Below are 19,679 nucleotides of genomic sequence, written 5' to 3' on the forward strand. Positions count from 1 at the left end.
AAAACCAGAAACGTGTGCTCCGCCCAAGGGACTGCAGAAACAGTAATTTTCCAAACGAATGCTGTCGCCTGGACCCCAACCAGGGCCCCGCAGGATGCATCGCAGATGGATGGAGGGGGAGCAGAGGGGATTGGGGTGACCTGGGCCTCCCACAGCCCAAGAGAGCGCGCATGCGCCATCTCACACCCTCACCTTTCTCAGCCTTGCGGCTCCGGTGCCGGAGCGGATGGCGTCCATCAAGGCCTGTCTGGCGTCCAGCGGGTTGCCGAGGGGGCCCTCGCTGGACCTCGATGCTGACCAGGATGAGGTGGGCGCCTGGGTAACCGGAGTGGGTGGGGGCGGGGGTGGCTGGGACTGGACCCCAAGGTCTTCTACCCGCGAGGGGTCTGGCCCATGTGCAGACAGCGCGGCATCGCGGAGGCTCTGGAGCTCCTCAGAGGCAGAGGACGTGACCTAGCAACGAGACGGTGAAATGACAGGGTCCCAAATGTCCTTTCCAAGAGGCAGTGCTTTTCAGACCCTGAAAAAACCCAGGGGCCGTGTCTTCTCCCCATCCTGGGGCTCTCTGTCAGGTAAGTGACTGCTGGCAGGGAGCAGGGCTGCCCTCCTGAGACCCCTGCCCTCCTACCTCACCTGGGCCTGCCTGGACAGACCCTGAGGCCGCACACACACAGCAACAGCCAATCGGTGGGAAGGACCCTCCTCCAAACACGGAGAGGAAGGTGCCCACCCGGTTTTTCCTCGGATTCTGGCTGCGGAAGGTGCATGACCCTCTGTCCCCAAGCTCAAGTCCGGGTAGTCCTGCGACTGTGTCACACCAGCCCCAGCAGGTAGCAGCTCCATCCTGGAGCTGAGTGGCCACTGCCTCTGCTGCTGGGTGACCCAGCCCTGCAGCCCGCTCTGTGTCCTGGGAGTGTGGGGAGGTGCAGGCACAAGTGTACAGGAAACGCTAGCGCCTTCAGGAGAGGCTGGCCCTCAGGGCCTCTCCCGCAGCCCGGCTGGCCACTCCAGTGATGACTTAGCATAGCTTAGGGAATTGGAGGGTCGCCCTGGCTTGTGCAGTTTTCCAGGGGTCACTGTGGTGGGTGGGTGTGTGTCTGGGGCCCCCTCTCACCTTCCTCAGGCTGCAGGTCCCGCTGTGGCCACGTATGGCCGCCAGGAGGGCTGAGCGCTCGCCGTCTGCCTCAGTGTAGGATGGTTTCTTTGGCCCTCCCTTTGAGCCGGGTTCTGGAATCTAGAATATTTATTAATGACGTCAACTTCTGTCACTTGGGTGACAGGGAAATGATGACTATAAGGCAGTACACAAGAAAGCCTATAGTTATCAGGTCAGGCCTGCAGGGTCAGTTTTATCATCTCTGTCTGTTAGAAGGTAGAATTATCAAGGTGCAGTTCTGGATTGACCTCACACTATATAAAAATTAAGGGGCTTCCCTGGTGGCTCAGCTAGAATCTGCCTGGCAATGCAGGAGATGCAGGTTTGATCCCTGAGTGGGGAAGATCCCCTGGAGAAGGGAATACCCACTCCAGTATTCTTGCCTGGGAAATCTCATGGACAGAGGAGCCTGTTGGATGAGAGTCCATGGGGTCACAAAGAGTCAGACATGACTGAGCGATGAAACAACAGCAACAAAATACAGAAATCAAAAGCTATGTATTTGGGGAGGCACAGGGTGATCACCCTCCCCAAATGTCATCACCCTCTTTCCTCAGTGGCAAAATGAAAGAAACAGTTTCTAACCATCAGTGTCAGGGTAGCTGTTAAATAACATTTGCAAGGTGATAAATTCCTACATGGGGGGCAGGTGTCATAAAATTTTCCCCAAGGCTTCAGCCCACCACTGCTGAAAATGCAGGGTGATAGGGGGCAGGGCCTCAGCCTGACTCTCCATCTCCCCCTCCAGGCTCAAGGACCAGTTATGGATGATCCCTCCCCAAGCCGGCACCCCACCCCATCCCTCCACTCCCCCGTGCCCACACAAGGATGTATTGCTGACACCTTTCCCCAGGGCAGTCAAGAGCCTTAAAGGCAGTGTGGGCAAACCAAAGTCACCAGTTTTGTCTCCTTGGTGGTTCTATTTAAATAACTCCATAGGCAGGGAGATGGAAATCCAGGTAAAATTAAGCCGTGCAGTCACCCGCATCCCTAGCCTGGTCCCCCTCCTCTGATGTCACCTAAGATCTGTGTCTGAGTGGGTGTGGGGGAGAGGCCGTCCCTGAGGCAGAAGCCAACCAATAACTTCACCTTGCGGAGCCTGTCCTTGCCTCCTGCTGAGTGGATGGCCTCCATCAAGGCGCTGTGCAGGGATGTGTCTTTCGGAGCCGGCCTCTGGACCACAGGCCTGAATTTCTTCTTTGGCCCGAAGATGCTGGCTGGCAGTGTACCATCAGCTTCAAGTGCACCTGTGCTTAACAAACTGGGCTTTTCCTCCCGTTGTGGGGGCTCCTGTCCAGCCCGGCCATTTGTATCTGACACTCTTGGAGAGCAAGGAGGCTCGCTGTGGATGGGGACCCACCGGGAGCCATTCACCAGGGTGCTGCCTGAAGTCTGATCATCTCCTGAGTGAAGGCGTGAGGGACTCAGGCCGTCAGACTTGTACTTGGGGTCGGATGCTGAGTCGGTCCTGTGTGTCCTTATGTTTTGCTCTCCACTGAGACCACTGCTCTGTCCCACAGAAGCCTGGTCCCGTTGTGCAGCTGTGACTAGTGAGCCATGGGAATTTCTGTGGATGCCAGACCGGTAGTCTTGAGCAGACAGCTTCCTGTAAGGGCTGCTGACTTGCCATCCAGGATGGGGTCCTGCCATCGATTCCTCCCCCTCAGGACGAACGCCCGTCCCTGGGTTTGGGCTGGGGGTGGTACTGTCCTTCACCACAGGAGGTGCTACCACTGGCTCTGGTGCTGTGCCTTCACACGTCCTCTGGGTGTTATCCTGTCTCCTCCCCGCATCACTGTGGACTTTTGGGGTCCCTATCCGCTTGGCAATGGCAGAGGCCATGTACTGACTGGATGTTCTCCTCTGAGGTTTGAGAAACGGGACTTCCGCGGTGTTAGCTGCTGGCACTTGGAGGGGGCGAGTGGCTGCTGGGGGTGGCCAGCTTCTCCCCTCCCCCACAGCTCTCCCATCTTCCGAGTGTGGGGACTGGGGCCCGGGCAGTGTTCCCTGGGGGTCTGGGGAGGTGGGCTCGCCTCTCAGTCTGCTTTCCTGAGGTTGCAGATTCGTGGGGGTGGTGGGGGTGGGGGTCCTCTTGGGCCTCTCCATGGGCCGGCCAGAGTGCTTCTCTACAGAATTGGATCTCCAGAATTCTTTGACTTTTCCAATGGGTGGGGTTTCTGCCTCCAGAGTGGGCGATGAGGGGACTACAGTCCTGCCGGTATGCACGTGGGGGCTCACCAGGTTCCCCAGCTCATCGATCTTAATGGCACCCACGGAGAGAGATGCCCCCCGGTCATAGCATTTCATCTCTGACTTCGGAGGGACAATTTTATAAGTTGTGAGGCCACATTTAAGGCCATAACTCCCCGCTGGGTGTTGGCCTCGTTGATGCCATGGCGGTAGTGTTGAGATATCACCTTTACCATCGCTTGCCTTTTCCTTCCCCAGCTGTGGGGTCACCCTTCCAGGGGCTGGGGTCCTCCCGCTGTGAGCAGAAACAGGCGCCCTGCCTTCCTCCTTCGCATTCCAGTGGTGAGTGTGAAGCGCTGAAGCAGAACTCGCCGTGGGCTCCATCTTCCTGGGATCCACCTCCTTCCAGGTGTTGGTCAAGGCTGACCTGACCTCTCTCTCAGGCTCCCGGGAAGGAGCTGGTGAGCTGGGCCCTGCTGCCTGCCTCTGGCTGTGCTGCTGGGGGCACTCGGCCTGGTGAGGTGGTGGCTGAGCCTTACTGTCGGCTGTGCTCCCCAAGTCGAAGGAGCCGGCGTTGTTGTTTCTATTGGAAAACACGCCTGAGTCCACGGGATCGTCCAGAACCTCCCCTATGAACGTCACCGGGATCGCCTCAGGGTCACCATGGGGGGTGGACATGCCATGTATGGAGTTGGCGAGGGGGCCTGTGTCAGCTTCGTAGCTTTCTTCCATTTCTGCAAAGAAGCACAACTCAGGTCACAGGCAGAGCCCACTTGGATGATTCTGATACCCCTTAACCAGTGAAATCCCACCTTGATTTTCATCTCCTGAGGGTCCTTTGGTGTAAGTTATTTAGTGTCATTTGGGTTGTTGTCTACACATGCCCAGAGCCAGTCTCAGTGCATAGGACCCAATCAAGGATGTGTCTGCAGATTCATGATGCCTTGGGGGCAGGCACTGAGGTACCACATTTTGCCAGTATCTTTACTTACAAATTGATGTTGAAGTCCAAGCCCTCAGTAAACACCACCTCAGAGCAGGATGGGAAGGTGGATTTGGGATTTTTACTTTCCTCTTGATTTGGTTCGCAAGGAGCACTGCAGAATCTATGGGTCAAGTTGCTCTTGTTCTGCTTCCTAAGAGGCAGGTGACAATGCCTTGAGCCCCCAATAATTAGCCCTAAAGGACATAGTGGGCCTGCAGGCAGGGTCTGAGGGACAGACCAAGGTTGAGAAAGGTGTCTTAGCTCTGTCAACCCCATTTGAGGACAGAAAATGAAAAAGTGAGTCAGACAAAAGGCTGGGTCAGCTCTGGAATCTGCCTCCTCCTTGTTTTATTTGGTCGTCAGGCAAGGCCTATATCTACTTTCTAGTCTGTGTGCCTTGGTTTGAAAGATTTCCGGTTTGTATCTGAGCTGGTTTGTATCTGCTCAGACCTTACACTATTCTGTCTGATACACAGAAGTGCACAGAAGTGCAGTCCCCGGGACGCCCCCGGGAACAGGGGTCCCTGGGGAGATGCTGTGTGCTGTGTTCCTCATTGAAAGTCAGACCACATGTTAGCAGGTCATGGGCTGGGAGGTTTAATCCAGAGGCCTTTTGCCAGAGTGGCACCCAGTGTCTCCCTACGTCATCTGAGGGCTGAGAACTTCTTCTTTGGTTCATGTGTGCAGACTTTTAATGTGCAGAATCAGTATTACTCAGAGCAGGCTGTAAGCGCCTGCTCGGACATTTCCTCGGCACTGTTTGGCCGCCCAGTGCATGGCCCCTTCTGGAGCTGAGCTCCCTGTGTGCTTGGCCCCCAGCCTGGGCCTTCCTCTCTCGGAGCCACATCTCCTCTGCACACATTTCTGCACGTGGTCACCGCGGCGCAGTCAGCAACCCTGACAGCCCTCAGGGAGCCTGGCCCCGGCGGAGACGTCCAGGCAGGAGGGGCGGTGCTTACCTTCCAGGTCTTCATCCAGTTCTGCAAGGGTTTTCTGGAACTGTCCAGTCATGAATATTTCCTCATCCTCGTGTGAGGCTGGGGCAGCTTTTCCGTTTCTAGGGAAAACCAAGAAGAAAAGGGAGCATTCATTTAGCTCATTATTTATGTAACTGACTCTTTTCTGGAAATACCTGAGGCAGGTACAACTTAACGTCAGGCCATTCCATAGGCACTGCTGTCCTTGGAACGCCTGAGACACAGATGCGGTGTGTGTCTGTGTGCGTGTGGATATGTGTGTGTGTGTGGTGCACAGCAACGACCACTCCAACAGTGAACTTCAGGGCAGCAGTGACCACCCCTCCTGCCGTGCCCCCTCCCCACGCCCACATGGCAGTGACTGGAGTGGGGGAGGGTGGGCAGGGAAGCAACTCCTGCACCCTGTGAGCCTTCCCACGTGGGTTCTTTTGCCCAGATCGTCCCATGGGAAGTCTCACAAGCAGTTAGAAGGCAGTCAAGGTCATGATCGCCACTTCCCAGAGAAGTGACCATGTGCTGAGAGGCTAAGAGTGCAGCTGTCCCTGCTCACAGGGGCTCCTGAGCCTGGGAGGGCTGCCATGGCTGTGTCCACAGGTGCCTCGCAGCCCTGCCACCAGGGTGTCCAGGGAGATGTCCCTACCTGCTGAGGAGAGCTGGGCTTTGCTTCTCTCCAGCCCTGGACAGTAGCATCTATGAGACAACAGCTGCCAAAGCAATTTGAGAGCAGCCCTTGGAGAGGCTCTGGTCTCTTTTGTCTCATGGTGCCAAGAACAGAGACACGTACAGGGTGATTGTTCCTTTTCTGCAAAAGCGGAAGGTCTTTCCCGCTGATCGTTAGACTCAAGGGCCAGTTTCCATTGTTACTAATCAGGCCGGGATAATGATGCATGAAATGTGCTTTGTACCGTCCTCACTTACATAGCAGAGCTTGTGTTCTGGTAAATGAGTCTTTCTTACTTGGTGACTGTGTCCCTTTGGGAGCCAGGAAGTGGCTTCCAGATCCAACTCAGCTAATGTCCTCTGACACGGCAGACAAAGGGCCCTGGCTGAGATGCGTGCGGCTATGGACCAATTAACGACGACCACAGAGGCACAAGACTTGCCTTTCCTGTTGCTTTGCCATAAGACTTAATTGGATGCATTTACTAAACTTGTATCTTTCTCTTCCACAGAATTTGATGGTTTAGATAAATTTAAGTTATATATTCAATCAAGTATATGGCAGAAAAGAATGGTAAGGGCTCTCTAAAGTAGTATTTGAAATGGAAAATACTGTTTTTCAAAGGTTGGCTCCCTGTCTAGAATGGTTAAAGCCTAGTCAGACAAAATTATATCTACACTTTTCCTTCAGAGTATTTGCCTTCCCTTCAAAGTATGCAAAATCACATTGTTCTATGGGAATAGAATGATATCAATAAGAATTAAAAACTATAGCACATGGAATTACACTCAATATTTTATAATAACCTATAAGGGAAAAGAATCTGAAAAAGAATGTATATGTACATACATACATACATGTATGTATGTATGTATGAGGGCTTTCCTGGTGGTTCAGATGGTAAAGAATCTACCCTCATTGCAGGAGACCCAGGTTCAATCATTCAATCCCTGGGTCAGGAAGATCCCTTGGAGAAGGGAATAGCAACTCACTGCAGTATTCTTGCCTGGAGAATCCCATGGACAGAAGAGCCTGGCAGGCTACAGTCCATGAGGTTGCAAAGAGTCAGACATGACTGAGTGACTAAATTCTATACATGTATACAATCATATGCATATTATACATATATAAGTAAATATATATGTGTAGTTACTTAACTGTACATCTGCATCTAATACATCATGATAGAGATCAAACCAGTCAATCCTAAAGGAAATCAACCCTGAATATTCACTGGAAGGACTGATGTTGAAGCTGAAGCTCCAATACTTTGGCCACTTGATAAAGAGCCAACTCATTGGAAAAGACCCTGAGGCAGGGAAAGATTGAGAGCAGGAGGAGAAGGAGGTGACAGAGGAGGAGATGGTTGGATAGAATCTCTGATTCAACGGACATGAGTCTGAGCAAACTCCATAAGATAGTGAAGGACAGGGAAGCCTGGCATGCTGCAATCCACAGGGTCGCAAAGAGTCAAGCAAGACTTAGTGACTAAACAAAATCAGCCATACTTCAATAAAAATAAAATAATGTACTCTTAGAAGAAAATGAATTAAAAATAATTTAAGAGAAAAGGTCCACTGATGATATTACTTTATAAAAGGTAAACTAGAGAATGAAAATCATCTTGAACTGATGAAAATGCAAGGAATCTGAGACTCTTACACTTGTTGCTCCTGGTTTAAACTGGAAAGCAATGCAAACAGGTATATCAAGATGCAAAAACATAGTTTTAACTTTGTAGGACCTTTGGTTCATTAGCCTCTCTTCTGATAATTTGCCTTAATAATCCTGTGGAAGGAAAATATGAACCACCATGTTCATCGTATTCATGGGGCGATGTCTCCAGCTTCTGGCAGCAGGGAGTTCCCTCCCCTACTGCATTGGTATGCGATTATGATGTGGGGGTGGAAACACAGGTCACAGATGAAGCCCGCATGCTATGTGAAGAAATCAAGACATTCAGCTCCATCCAGGAGGGTCATGATGATCTAAAAGGAATCTGTGTCTGAAGACAAGGGTGATGCAGAAATCTAGACACCACTACCAGCCAGTGTGATTTGTTGAAATGGATGGATTATGGCAAATATTTTATCCTTTCTCCTATGAAGTATGCTCTTTTGGGTACAAGGCAGCTTGAGTGATGAGGTGATTTTTTTCAAACAAGACAACATTTAAAATCATTCTTTGGTCCTCCTCGTGTCCGACTGTTTACAACCCCAGGGACTGTAGCCCACCAGGCTCCTCTGTCCATGGGATTCTCCAGGCAAGAATACTGGAGTGGGTTGCCCTTTCCTTCTCCAGGGGATCTTCCCCACCCAGAGATTGAACCCAGGTCTCCTGCAGCTCCTGCTCTGGGCAGGTGGGCTCTTTACCACTAGCGCCACCCGGGAAGCCCTCTAATGAGCACTAATTCCTTTATGAAAAGCAGTTTACATGTTTGTTGTACCATGCCCAATACACACAGTATGTTGTGTTTATAATTTTATTTTGCTATCGAGAGCCTAGCAGTCCCAGTGATGATCCTAAAGCACTGTGTGACGGCCATAAATCCTCAAGGAGGCACTACAGCAGGGCCTGAGCTAGCCCTTTGCCACGCTCCTCCCACCCACACGCTGGCCTGAGCCGCCCTGTCTAACCATCAGTGGCCAAGCCCCAGGCTCAGAACTTCAGACCTGCTCTCTGCCTGCCCATCTCACCTCCCATCCAGGCCCTCTTGTGAAGTCTGGGGTCCCTACATCTAGTCCTCTGACCTCCACTTAGCTCAGCGGTCTTGCTCACCCCTTTCTTCCATCTGCCTCTTGTACAATCAGAGGTTTTCCCCAGACGCTCAACTCTAAACTGTGCTGACATCCCCATCCACCTCTGGCCCACTCTTGCTCCTGACACCTCAGTGTGGACCTGATTCCCTGGGGCATTGTTTGTCCAGGAGGAGAGAGTGGACACCGACAGAAGCCACTGGCCTTGGGAGTGCTCTGGAGGGAGGGAACCCAGGTCCTCGACTGGTGCTTCTCCCAAGGCTGCTGGGGTGGGGCAAGGCGAGGCCTGTGACCACTTCACTTCTGCAGCTGGTGCCGCTCCTGATGCAAGGCAGAGGGGGGCCACCACTCTCTGGATTCTGGGCTTCTGCATGAATGGATTTTCTGGCCCAAAGATACCAGTGGTAATGTATCTATTTTGCTTTCAAACATAACAGCTTCAGGGAGGAGAGATTTAGCAGAATGCGCTTTTCATTCCTCCCCCACCCCGTCCACGTCTACTAACTGACTATAAACCTTCCTCTCTTCCTGTAAGAACAAGCTAGGAGCACCGGGGCCCTGGGAGTGGGCAGCTTCTGCGGGCTTAGCAGGAGAGCCCTAGCATGTGTCCCAAAGAGGCACAGTTGGCCAGAAACACCACGGCCTCTTTTTAGCTGAAAGTCAGCTGCACAGGTGTTTTTCTCCCGGGTGTCATTCCTCATGCCCAGCACACACCCCGGTTTCTAATATAGGTTTCTTATTGACAGTTTGTTTTGGCTTGAGACCAAGAAAGTGAGGGCAAACAAGCGGTTCTGATACCAGCTGCGCGTGTTGAATAAACATCACCAGCAGCCTTTCCTCCCACGGAAGGTGACTCCACAGAGAACACCGCCACGGGGACGGAGGGCGGTGCTGCCGGCTTCCACTGGAAGCACTCCCAGGAAGCGGAGCAGCCTCGGGGGGGCGTGGGGCTGGGGGCAGCAGGCCGCTGCCTTGGTAGGCCAGGGGCCTGTGATGGGCTCGGCACCCCCTCCCGCAGGAGAGCCAACAGCACACGTGAAATCAGTGCCCAGGCAAACAGGCGCCTTTCATTCTTTTCCTTTTTATATTAGAGAGAAAAAGGAGTGTGTGCAGACCTTCCCCACTCCAGCACATTAAATCATTTTCTTTTTGATGTGGCTAGGAAAGCTTCTGTAAATAATTTATCCAGTCACAGGAAAAAAAAAAAAAAAAGTCTGAGAGGAAAAAGATGTCCTTTTCAGCTAGCAATTCAATTGCTGATGACAACCAAAACAACCCATGGGAATTCAAAACAATCACTTGATAAACTAAAGGCAAGAAGCCTGGGAAAATATACAGTTGATGACAGTCATATATGCTTAACTTCCGCATTCCATGCACAAATGGCCTTCTATTTACAAAGCTTCAGAGTTCTAGAACAATGGTGTCCAGTAGAAATGTAATATGAGCTACATGTGTAATTTGAAATCTTCTTGTAATCACATTAAAAAGGTGAAAAATAATAAGCAAGATTACTTTCCATTAAATATTTTAACATTAATTTTTTAATTAGTATGGTAGCCACTGTACCCACAGTATAGTCCCTTCCCTGCCCCCATCTTAAATGTTTTTAAATTTTCCTTTGTTAGTATAGTTACAAAGTTTTAGCATTCTGAAAGGTATTAAATGCTTCTAAATGCTCTTGCTGGCACAAAGATCCTTTAGTTACAAAACTGCAGTGTTCTAGAAGGTATACAATATATCTAAATGTTTCTGCGGTGACAGAGTTCTCACAGTTCAGGAAGTTTCAGGGTCTAGAGTGTATAAAATGTTTCTAAATGCTCTTATAGTTACAAAGTTCCTATAGTTACAAGGTTTTAGGATCTAGAATATATAGAATGTTTCTAAATGCTGCTAGAGTCACAAAGTTCCTTCCTAGAGCTAGGAAGTTGCAGAGTTCTAGAAAGTATAAAATATCTCTAAAGGCTGCTAGGTCAGAGTGCTCCTCTAGTTACAAAGTTCTAGGGCTGCAAAGCCAGGACCAGAGCCAGTTTCTAGTCCCTCCACCCACGACCTGCACAGGCTCAGTTCCATAAATGTCTTGAAACCATCAACCCTTCAGACACTGGCACAGTTTCTCTCTTCCACAGCCCTCATGCCCACCACTCACAAAGAGGTGGGGGCTGAGAAGGAGCTTAGGGACTGCTAGGTGGAGGGTGGGCGGTCAGTGGACATTTAAAGGAGACACCCTTCCCCCAGAGAAGCTATAGCTTCTGTCTTTTGAGGCTCTGAACATGATTTCAGTGTGGTCTACTGTTGAAAAACAGAGCCTGATACCCACTTACCCAATCTCTCTCATTTACTCCTTGTAGCATTCCTGTGGAACGAATGTTCCCAAAACAGACCCCAGGAGTGAGTTTCACAATATTGATACGCCGAGAGATGAACTGCCTGATTCCAGCAAGACTGCCTTTAGGATATGAGAATTTAGAAAGAGTGCTAGTTCCACCAGTATCCCTGTAAGCAGGTAGGAGGTGACAGCCCTCTGTCTCTCTCAACATCTTGTTGCTGTTTAGTCGTTCAGATGTGGCCGACACTTTGTGACCCCATAGACTGCAGCCCCCAGGCTCCTCTGTCCATGGGATTCTGCAGGCAAGAACACTGGAGCGGGTTGCCATTGCCCCCTCCACCTCCCCATCTAGCTACACACAAATGTGTGCATGTGTGTGCATGGCTTCTTTTCAGACCAAGATGTTATAAATAGTTAACCCAGGCAGATGGTCAGAGGTAGACACAGTTATAAGGATTCTTCAACAAATCAAGTTTCTGTCCTTCCTCAGGCAGTTTAAAATAAACAACATCAACGACAATAATGATAAAACCAGCCATCAATTTCTGAAGGCTAGCAATATGTCAGGCACCGTTCTAAGGGGGTGGTACCGCAGATCTCCACTGTGCTGACAATAAAACTGAAGTGAGAGGTCACGTCCCCGAACTACAACTAGGCATCGCCTCACACAGGCCAGAAGGGCCACCATCAAAAAGGCTACAAACAGTAAATGCTGGCGAGCACATGGAGAAAAGGGAACCCTCCTACACTGTTGGCGGGGATGTAAATTGGTTGCAGCCACTACGGAGAACAACACGGAGGTTCTTTAAAATAGAAAAACAGAGTTAATATATGACCCAGTAATCCCTCTTCTGGGCATATACCCAGAGAAAATCATAATTCAAGAAGACACATGTACTCCAATGTTCATTGCAGCACTATTTACAATAGCCACAGTATGGAGGCAACCTAGATGTCCATCAACAGAGGAATGGATAAAGAAGATTTGGCAGATAGATAGATAGACAGAGACAGACACCTAAGGAAGAATGAAATAATGCCTTTTGCAGCAACATGGACGGACCTAGAGATTATCATATTAAGTAACATAAACTAGACAAAGATAATTATCACATGGTATCACTTCTGTGTGGAATTTAAAAAAAAAAAGGGTGATATAACTTAACTCATATACAAAACAGAAAAAGACCCACAGACACAGAAAACAAACATGTAGTTACCAAGTGGGGAACGAGGAGGAGGGATAAATTAGGAGCTTGGGATTGACATATAGACACCACTATACATAAAATAGATAACCAACAAGAGCCTACTGTATAGCACAGGGAACTACACTTGATGTTTTGTAATAAGCTACAAGGGACAAAATATGGAAAAAATAAGGGGAAAGCATATGAGAAAGAACAGATATAAATGTATAGCTGAATCATCGCCTGAAACTGACATAACTTGGTAGATCGACTGTGTTGTTGTTCAGTCGCTGCGTCACGTCCAACTCTTTGCAACCCCATGAACCGCAGCACGCCGGGCTTCCCTGTCCATCACCATCTCCTTGAGTTTGCTCAAACCCATTTCCATTGAGCCAGTGATGCCATCCAACCATCTCATCCTCTGTTGCCCCTTCTCTTCTTTCCCTCAATCTTTACCAATGAGTTGGGTCTTCACATCAGATGGCCAAAGTATTGGAGCTTTAGCTTCAGCATCAGTCCTTCCAATGAATATTCAGGGTTGATTTCCTTTAGGATGGACTGATTTGATCTCCTTGCTGTTGAAGGGACTCTCAAGAGTCTTCTCCAGCACCATAGTTTAAAAGTACCAATTCTTTGGTGCTCAGCCTTCTTTATGGTCCAACTCTCACATTCATACATGACTACTGGAAAAATCAAAGCTTTGACTAGATGAACCTTTGTTGGCAAAGTGATGTCTCTGCTTTTTAATACACTGTCTAGGTTGGTCATGGCTATTCTTCTAAGAAGCGAGAGGTCAAGTCACTGACTCAGGGCACCACCACCAGCAATGAGCAGATATGATGCCAGGTAGTCTGACCATGGACTTTCTAGTCTTCATGTTGAGTTGCTCTGTAAGTATGAGGAGAGTTGGCCTGCATCATACATGAAGGAAAGATGCGTTGGGAAGGAGAGCATATGTGGGCATCACGCCTCCTACTCAGGGCGGGACTGTGAAGAGGTCACTCCTAGGTGCCCTCAGGATGATGGGCCATCACCACGTGGCCTGAATTCTTCCTGAGGGAGGTTATTTACTATCTGTTATACATTTAGAGGGAGACTCTGAATTTGATGTCCCACTTGCTGAGTCAAATTTGAACTGAGAGCGTAGATTTATTTTGCAATGAAATTTATAACTGGACTTGATGCAAAACATACCATTTTCAGATCACAGCACACAAAGCATACTCCAGTCATTCCCAAGCTTTCGTGTTTGCTCTCTTTAGAAGACGGGTGTTTATTCTCAAGACTTTCCAATTCAAAATCTTTGCTGCCACAGCATTAATTGGAGGCCAGCCAGTGCTACCCTTGAGGAAGGGGTAGCCATGACTTCAAGGAGCAGAGACTTCAAATTCAAGTGCATGAGCAGGAGCCATGCACTTTGTCACTGGACTGAATAGCTTAAGAAAAATGCTTTCAGTTGAGGCCAACACCATAGGCTCTCCTTGGACAGGCAGCAGAAGCTCTGCAGCAGTCTTTGCCTCCAATTTGGCAAAGTGGGACCCCTAGCCAAAAGAGTCTGGGTGACTGGGCTATCTACAGAAAGCAGACAGCAGAGGACGGAGAAACAGCCCAGCAACTGGAACTTTATAGACCTTACAAAATGGGGTCTTTGCAGGTCACAAAGGATATTCCACCGTTCCTTCCAATACTTAACAAATCCCTGTGTGTCAGAGGGGTGACAGTACTAAAGGGCACCCTGGCAAAGTTGAAAGCCACAAACACTCCTTATTTCCCCTTGGGGACAGGTCCCATGCCAGAGATTCTATAAGCTGGGGCGCTTGAATCTGTTGGGGATGGCTTCACCACCCATCAGAACCCACATCCCACCTGGAGAGGCCCAGCTGTGCCTGTCACAGCAAAGGGTAACTTCTGTTTCCTGAGCCTCTGAGGCCTGGCACTCCAAGGATCGAGAGGCCTCACTATCACAGCCAGGCTCTAGATCATTGCAGGAAGAACATAAACACAAATGGCACCTTAGGATGAGCTGCAGTAACCAGGTGTTAGAATCATGCAGGGTGGAGCCAGGAGATGGATTCAGGGAGTGGCAGGAGGCACTGAGATCAGAGTGCCATCTCCTTCAAGGGGCCACCCTCTCTAAAGGTGGTCCAGGGGCATCCAGCACAGGAAGGGAGGGGCTGGCAGGTTGAGCAAATACACGTCTGTCCCTGTTGCCCTGTCCATCTTCTCCTGGGGGCACAAGTGTGAGAAATCATGCTCTTTGTTATTACTGCATCTCTCAGTCGTTGAAGATGTGTGCTCCTGGGCAGAGCTCCAACACAGGGCCCTTTCTAGGGGGGCAAGGTCAAGACTACACCTCTGTGAACAGCAGCAGGCTCTGCTCTCCAACTATTTCAGCTCGATTCTGGGCTGTCAAGCCCAGAGCATAGGTTCTCTTCTCATTGAACTTGACCCCTGGGTAGTCTGGACACCTGAAATCATCTGCTCCATTGTGAATCACACACAGTCTCCTGACATGGTCTCTGACCCGGACTGGTCAGCCCCTGTGACAGTCTGGCCAAACTCCCCTCCACCTTCAGCCTTCGGTGCCTTTTTGCTGGCCAGGCTTCCAATGCCCTAGTCTGTGGACAGGACCAAACAGCACATGCCTGGAGGCACCACTTATCAGGAGCAGTGCATGCCTTCTCTAGCCTCTCTATCTGGGGTGCATATGTGTAAATGCTGCATGATAGTGTAAAGGATGACATAGGACAGCATCTCCCAAACGGTGCTAGCAGAACTCATTCTATAAGACATCAGAGGCTGAGCAGAGGTAGGATTCACACAGGTTGCTTTGCTGCAGAATTTGTAAGAGACTCTATACTCTTGTCTTCCAAGGGGAGAATATAGAAGTTCTAAAATTTATTCTGAAGAATTATTTTTCAAGAGATAGATCCCAGGAGATACCCAGATCATCACAGGGACTCCGCAGTTGCTAGATGAGTGAGCAGAGCATGATGTGCTGAGGTGTCGAGCACTCAGTGAAGCCCACATCTGGACCTGCCCGCTCAGCACACAGATGTAGGTTTTTTTTTTGGGCCCTGAATGTTTGAAGTGGTTTCCAAGATTTAAAATTTGGGAGACCTCACAGAAAAAAATCTAGATTTCTGGCTTCTCTTCAAAAGCCAGTCACAGCGGCTCTATAATCTCTCAAGGTAACAACTAAAGGAAGCCATGGGCTTGCACTCTTTAGAGAAAACTTGTGCTTTTCCCTGCACCCTGTGACCTCTGAGTCTGTAACTCTTGCTTAACATAGTTGCCACAGATTTTAAGTAATCTTGACATCAGTAAATAAAGTTATGCATTTGGACAGAAAAATGTGATACACCCTGCTGAAGTCTCTGAGTACATCTGGTTTGTCAATGGAGATAACTCTTGTTTTTAAAAAGAAAAACTACAGACAGCCTATGAAAAATAATGGGCGGAGAGTTGATCCCGGCTCTGAGCAAACAAAGGAACAGGACAGGGCAGCAGGCCTCAGAGATCGTTGTCATTCTCATTTGACTCTGAAGCCTAAAACTGGCAGGTTGGTGTGCCATGAAAATTCCTGGTGCTCCGGCTCCTAAATTAACAGTGATGATTTAGTCAATGGGTCCCCTCAATGGTCATTCAACAGGCACTGAACATACACACAGGTGCCCAGCAGCCACCACACCTGTGACAGGTAGAAGGCGGTATCTGCACAGGTATAAGCAAAATTCGAGGCTCAGCAAAGTTAAGTGGACCCACAAAGGCCAGGCAACTAGTCCCTGGTGGTGGGATTCCATGTGGGCATGTGAGGGTCCAGAACCCCCTCCTTCCCCTCCACATTACTCTCAAATTCAGCGGCGCCCCAGAGAAGAGAACAGATAAACATGACCGGCTCCCTGTTTGAATAAAACATCAGGTTCCAAAGACCCTGTGATTATTCTGGCTGTGGCAGCAGACAACATGATCATATTTGAAGGGAAGTCAGCAAGATTTTACCTCTGGGTTAATGCCAGGAAATCCACCAGGACTCTTGCATGAGCCTCCCTGGGGATCGAAGTAACATATCTGATTAGTGTCAGATATAGAGCTCAAGGTGTACCAGCCTCATGCAAAACAACCAGACACTTCTGAAGATTACTAGAAAGCTATTCTCCTTTACATTTAAGTGGATGATGAAGGAAATGAAATAATTTTCCTCTGCAAACAGGCCAATCTCAGCTCAAGGTATCCAATATGGGCCAGAGGCAAAAGGGACCAATTGCAACCTTCTCATTTCTGGTCTAAAAAAATATGGTGTTGGAACTGTGCTTAAGACTAGAGAGCGTTACTATTAGAGTGTGTATACAACCACCCAGGGAAATGCTTGTGATAAACTGATAGCTAAAAGTAAACCAAAATAAAAGAGTACTGACACTACAGTTAGATTAACCACACAGAGACTTGAGTGTTCATTTGGACAAAGCTGAAACAAAACATAAAAATATAAGGGCACTCACTCATTTTGGTGATCAACTTGCACTTAAAAAAAATCCTATTTTACTTCTATTAATGTTTCAAAACCGTGTGTGATTGGTTCTTAAAATTATCTTAAAGGTAAAAAAAGAGATTTTCATATTAAGTGAAGTAAGCCAGGCAGAGAAAGACGGGTATCATATGCTATTGCTTATACGTGGAATCTAAAAGAAGAAAAAAAATACAAATGACCTTGTTTCCAAAACAGCAAGAGACTTACAGACATAGAAAACAAACTTATGATTATGAAAGGGGAAAGGGGGTGGGGGGATAAATTAGGATGTTGGGATTAACATATACACGCTGCAATGTATAAAATAGATAAATGGCAAGGACCTACTGTATGTATAGTACAGTGAATTCTACTCAATATTTTGTAGTAACCTATAAGGGAAAAGAATCTGAAAAAGAATATGTGTGTGTGTGTGTGTGTGTGTGTGTATGCATATATGGGCTTCCCTGGTGGCTCACACAGTAAAGAATCTGCCTGGGATGCAGGAGACCTGGGTTCAATCCCTGGGTTGGGAAGATCCCCTGGAAAAGGGATTGGCAACCCACTCCAGTATTCTTGCCTGGAAAATCCTATGGACAGAGGAGCTGGCGGGCTACAGTCCATGGGGTCACAAAGAGTCAGACACCACTAAGTGACTAACACTTTCACTTTCACATGCATTTTTTGTGCTCCAAAATCACTGCAGATGGTGACTGCAGCCATGAAACTAAAAGACACTTACTCCTTGGAAGGAAAGTTATGACCAACCTAGATAGCATATTCAAAAGCAGAGACATTACTTTGTCAACAAAGGTCCATCTTGTCAAGGCTATGGTTTTTCCAGTGGTCATGTACGGATGTGAGAGTTGGACTATAAAGAAAGCTGAGTGCCAAAGAATTGATGCTTTTGAACTGTGGTGTTGGAGAAGACTCTTGAGAGTCCCTTGGACTGCAAGGAGATCCAACCAGTCCATCCTAAAGGAGACCAGTCCTGAGTGTTCATTGGAAGGACTGATGTTGAAGCTGAAACTCCAATTCTTTGGCCACCTGATGTGAAGAGCTGACTCATTTGAAAAGACCCTGATGCTGGGAAGACTGAGGGCAGGAGGAGAAGGGGATGACAGAGGATGAGATGGTTGGATGGCATCACTGAGTGGATAGATATGGGTTTGGGTGGACTCCAGGAGTTGGTGATGGACAGGGAGGCCTGGCGTGCTGCAGTTCTTGGGGTTGCAAAGAGTCGGACACGACTGAGTGACTGAACTGAGCTGAACTAATATACATACCATATATATGCGTGTATACATATATAAAATATATGTGTGTATATACGTAAATGAATCACTCTACACCTGAAGCTAACATGGTATACTTTAATAACAAAAAAGAAGGAGGAGATGCTGAGGATTAACCTGCCTTTCTAATTAAGAATGAAGTAAGGAATTGTAGCAGGGCACTGATGCAGAGACATATTAACCAGTCTATGGAAAGAGTACAAGGAACAGAACGATGTGTGTATGGAAACTTGATAGAGGACTGACATGAAACTAGGAATCAGTGGGGAAAATAGTTTCATTCTTCACATCACACCTGAAAATAAACTCCAGGCGAACAAGAAGCCCAAAGGTGAGAAAGCAACATTGAAGCTTTTACAAGAAATTCTGATAATCGTTAGTCCTCTGCAGTATGAGAAGGATCTCTCAAATATTCAAATATCATAAACATTCCAGAGAAGGAGGACAAATTCAACAATATTCAAATCAAAAAGCATTTTTATACAATAGAATAAAACAAAGCTAAATTCAAGCCACAGTATTAGAGACTTTTTGTGTATATATAACTAAGGAGACATTAATGATTAAGAAAAAAGTAACATCCCCAAGTTTTGTAAAAAAAATGGTTGTGAAAGGACAATTCATAGAAGAGGAAACTGACTTTGTAACATACATATGACAAGATGCTCATCCTTACTAATCAGTCGTGTATCTTAAAGCCATGAGACGCCACTTGGCACCGACAGGAGTGCAGTGCTTCAGACGCCCGCTCGTCCGCATACTGGTGTGAAGGTTGACAGGCAGGGCTCTACAGACAGCTGGAGGGCGTGGTCAGCAGGTCATCATTTCGGACAGCAATTTGCCAATATTCCAAAAAGCTGAATTTTCTCTGAAGGCCTAATCATCCTCTTCTAAAAAACTCTATCCATAAATGGAGATATACATACAACTTGCTCATTGACTCCAGGGGTGAAAAACCAGAACGGCTCAAGTGTCATAAAGAACTGGATGAGTGAGTGAACTCATGACACACACGTCACCAGGGATAAATCGTAAACACATGATATTGCGGAAACAGGTTATGGTGCTGTTTGTATGAAAGGTAAATGTGAACAAGCTGACACTATGCATTATTTATAAATACCTGAATAGCTAGACATAGCATGAAGACAGAACCACGTACAACACATCCCCAGTCAGGCTCCTCACTATGGAGCCCTGGCTGGCTCAGTGGGACAAAGGCCTCCATCCTTTGAGGCTGGAGGGGACCCCCCTTCCCAGCTGGCCCATGCCTCACCTCAGATGCCGGTTCTCAGAGCTGCTCCTCTCCCACAAGGGGCTCTTCGGGGGGCCCGGCTCTGGCGTCCCAGCCAGGTCCTGGTCGCTGCAGTCCTCCTGATCTGTGCCCCACTTGTCTTTGGATTTCATGCTGTCGTGCTGGGAATCCAGGGACACGATGTCCGAGGGGGAGCTCATCACACCTGAGTCCTCTGTGGTGTCCTCTGAGGCAAAGCAGCTGCTGACAGACACGGTCTCCTCAGCCTCCGATGGCACTGGGGGGGCCCCATCCACACTGCAGGGACCGCTGGGCCCCATGGATAGGCTCACTGGACGAGACACACAAGGGGAGGTCAGCCACCGCGCCAGTGAG

The 19,679-nt window shown here is 48.5% G+C and overlaps 1 protein-coding gene across 9 annotated transcripts in view; it reads right to left on the reverse strand.

The window, feature by feature from the left end:
- The window catches only part of COBL (cordon-bleu WH2 repeat protein), a 296,069-nt gene that overhangs the window by 17,559 nt on the left and 258,831 nt on the right, over positions 1-19,679 (reverse strand). For all 9 annotated transcript variants that reach the window (XM_086398046.1, XM_086398048.1, XM_086398045.1 and 6 more), the window contains 5 exons: positions 19,326-19,635; positions 5,291-5,388; positions 2,246-4,080; positions 1,115-1,234; positions 193-453 (listed from right to left, as the gene is read on the reverse strand). In XM_086398046.1, the coding sequence (XP_086254172.1) occupies positions 193-453; positions 1,115-1,234; positions 2,246-4,080; positions 5,291-5,388; positions 19,326-19,635 (2,624 nt within the window). The remainder of the gene's footprint in view (positions 1-192; positions 454-1,114; positions 1,235-2,245; positions 4,081-5,290; positions 5,389-19,325; positions 19,636-19,679) is intronic.

Source organism: Bos grunniens, chromosome 4, assembly GCF_055505025.1.
Source record: "Bos grunniens cultivar Pamir isolate PY7600 chromosome 4, Bosgru_T2T1.0, whole genome shotgun sequence".
NCBI classification, from domain to species: Eukaryota; Metazoa; Chordata; class Mammalia; order Artiodactyla; family Bovidae; genus Bos; species Bos grunniens.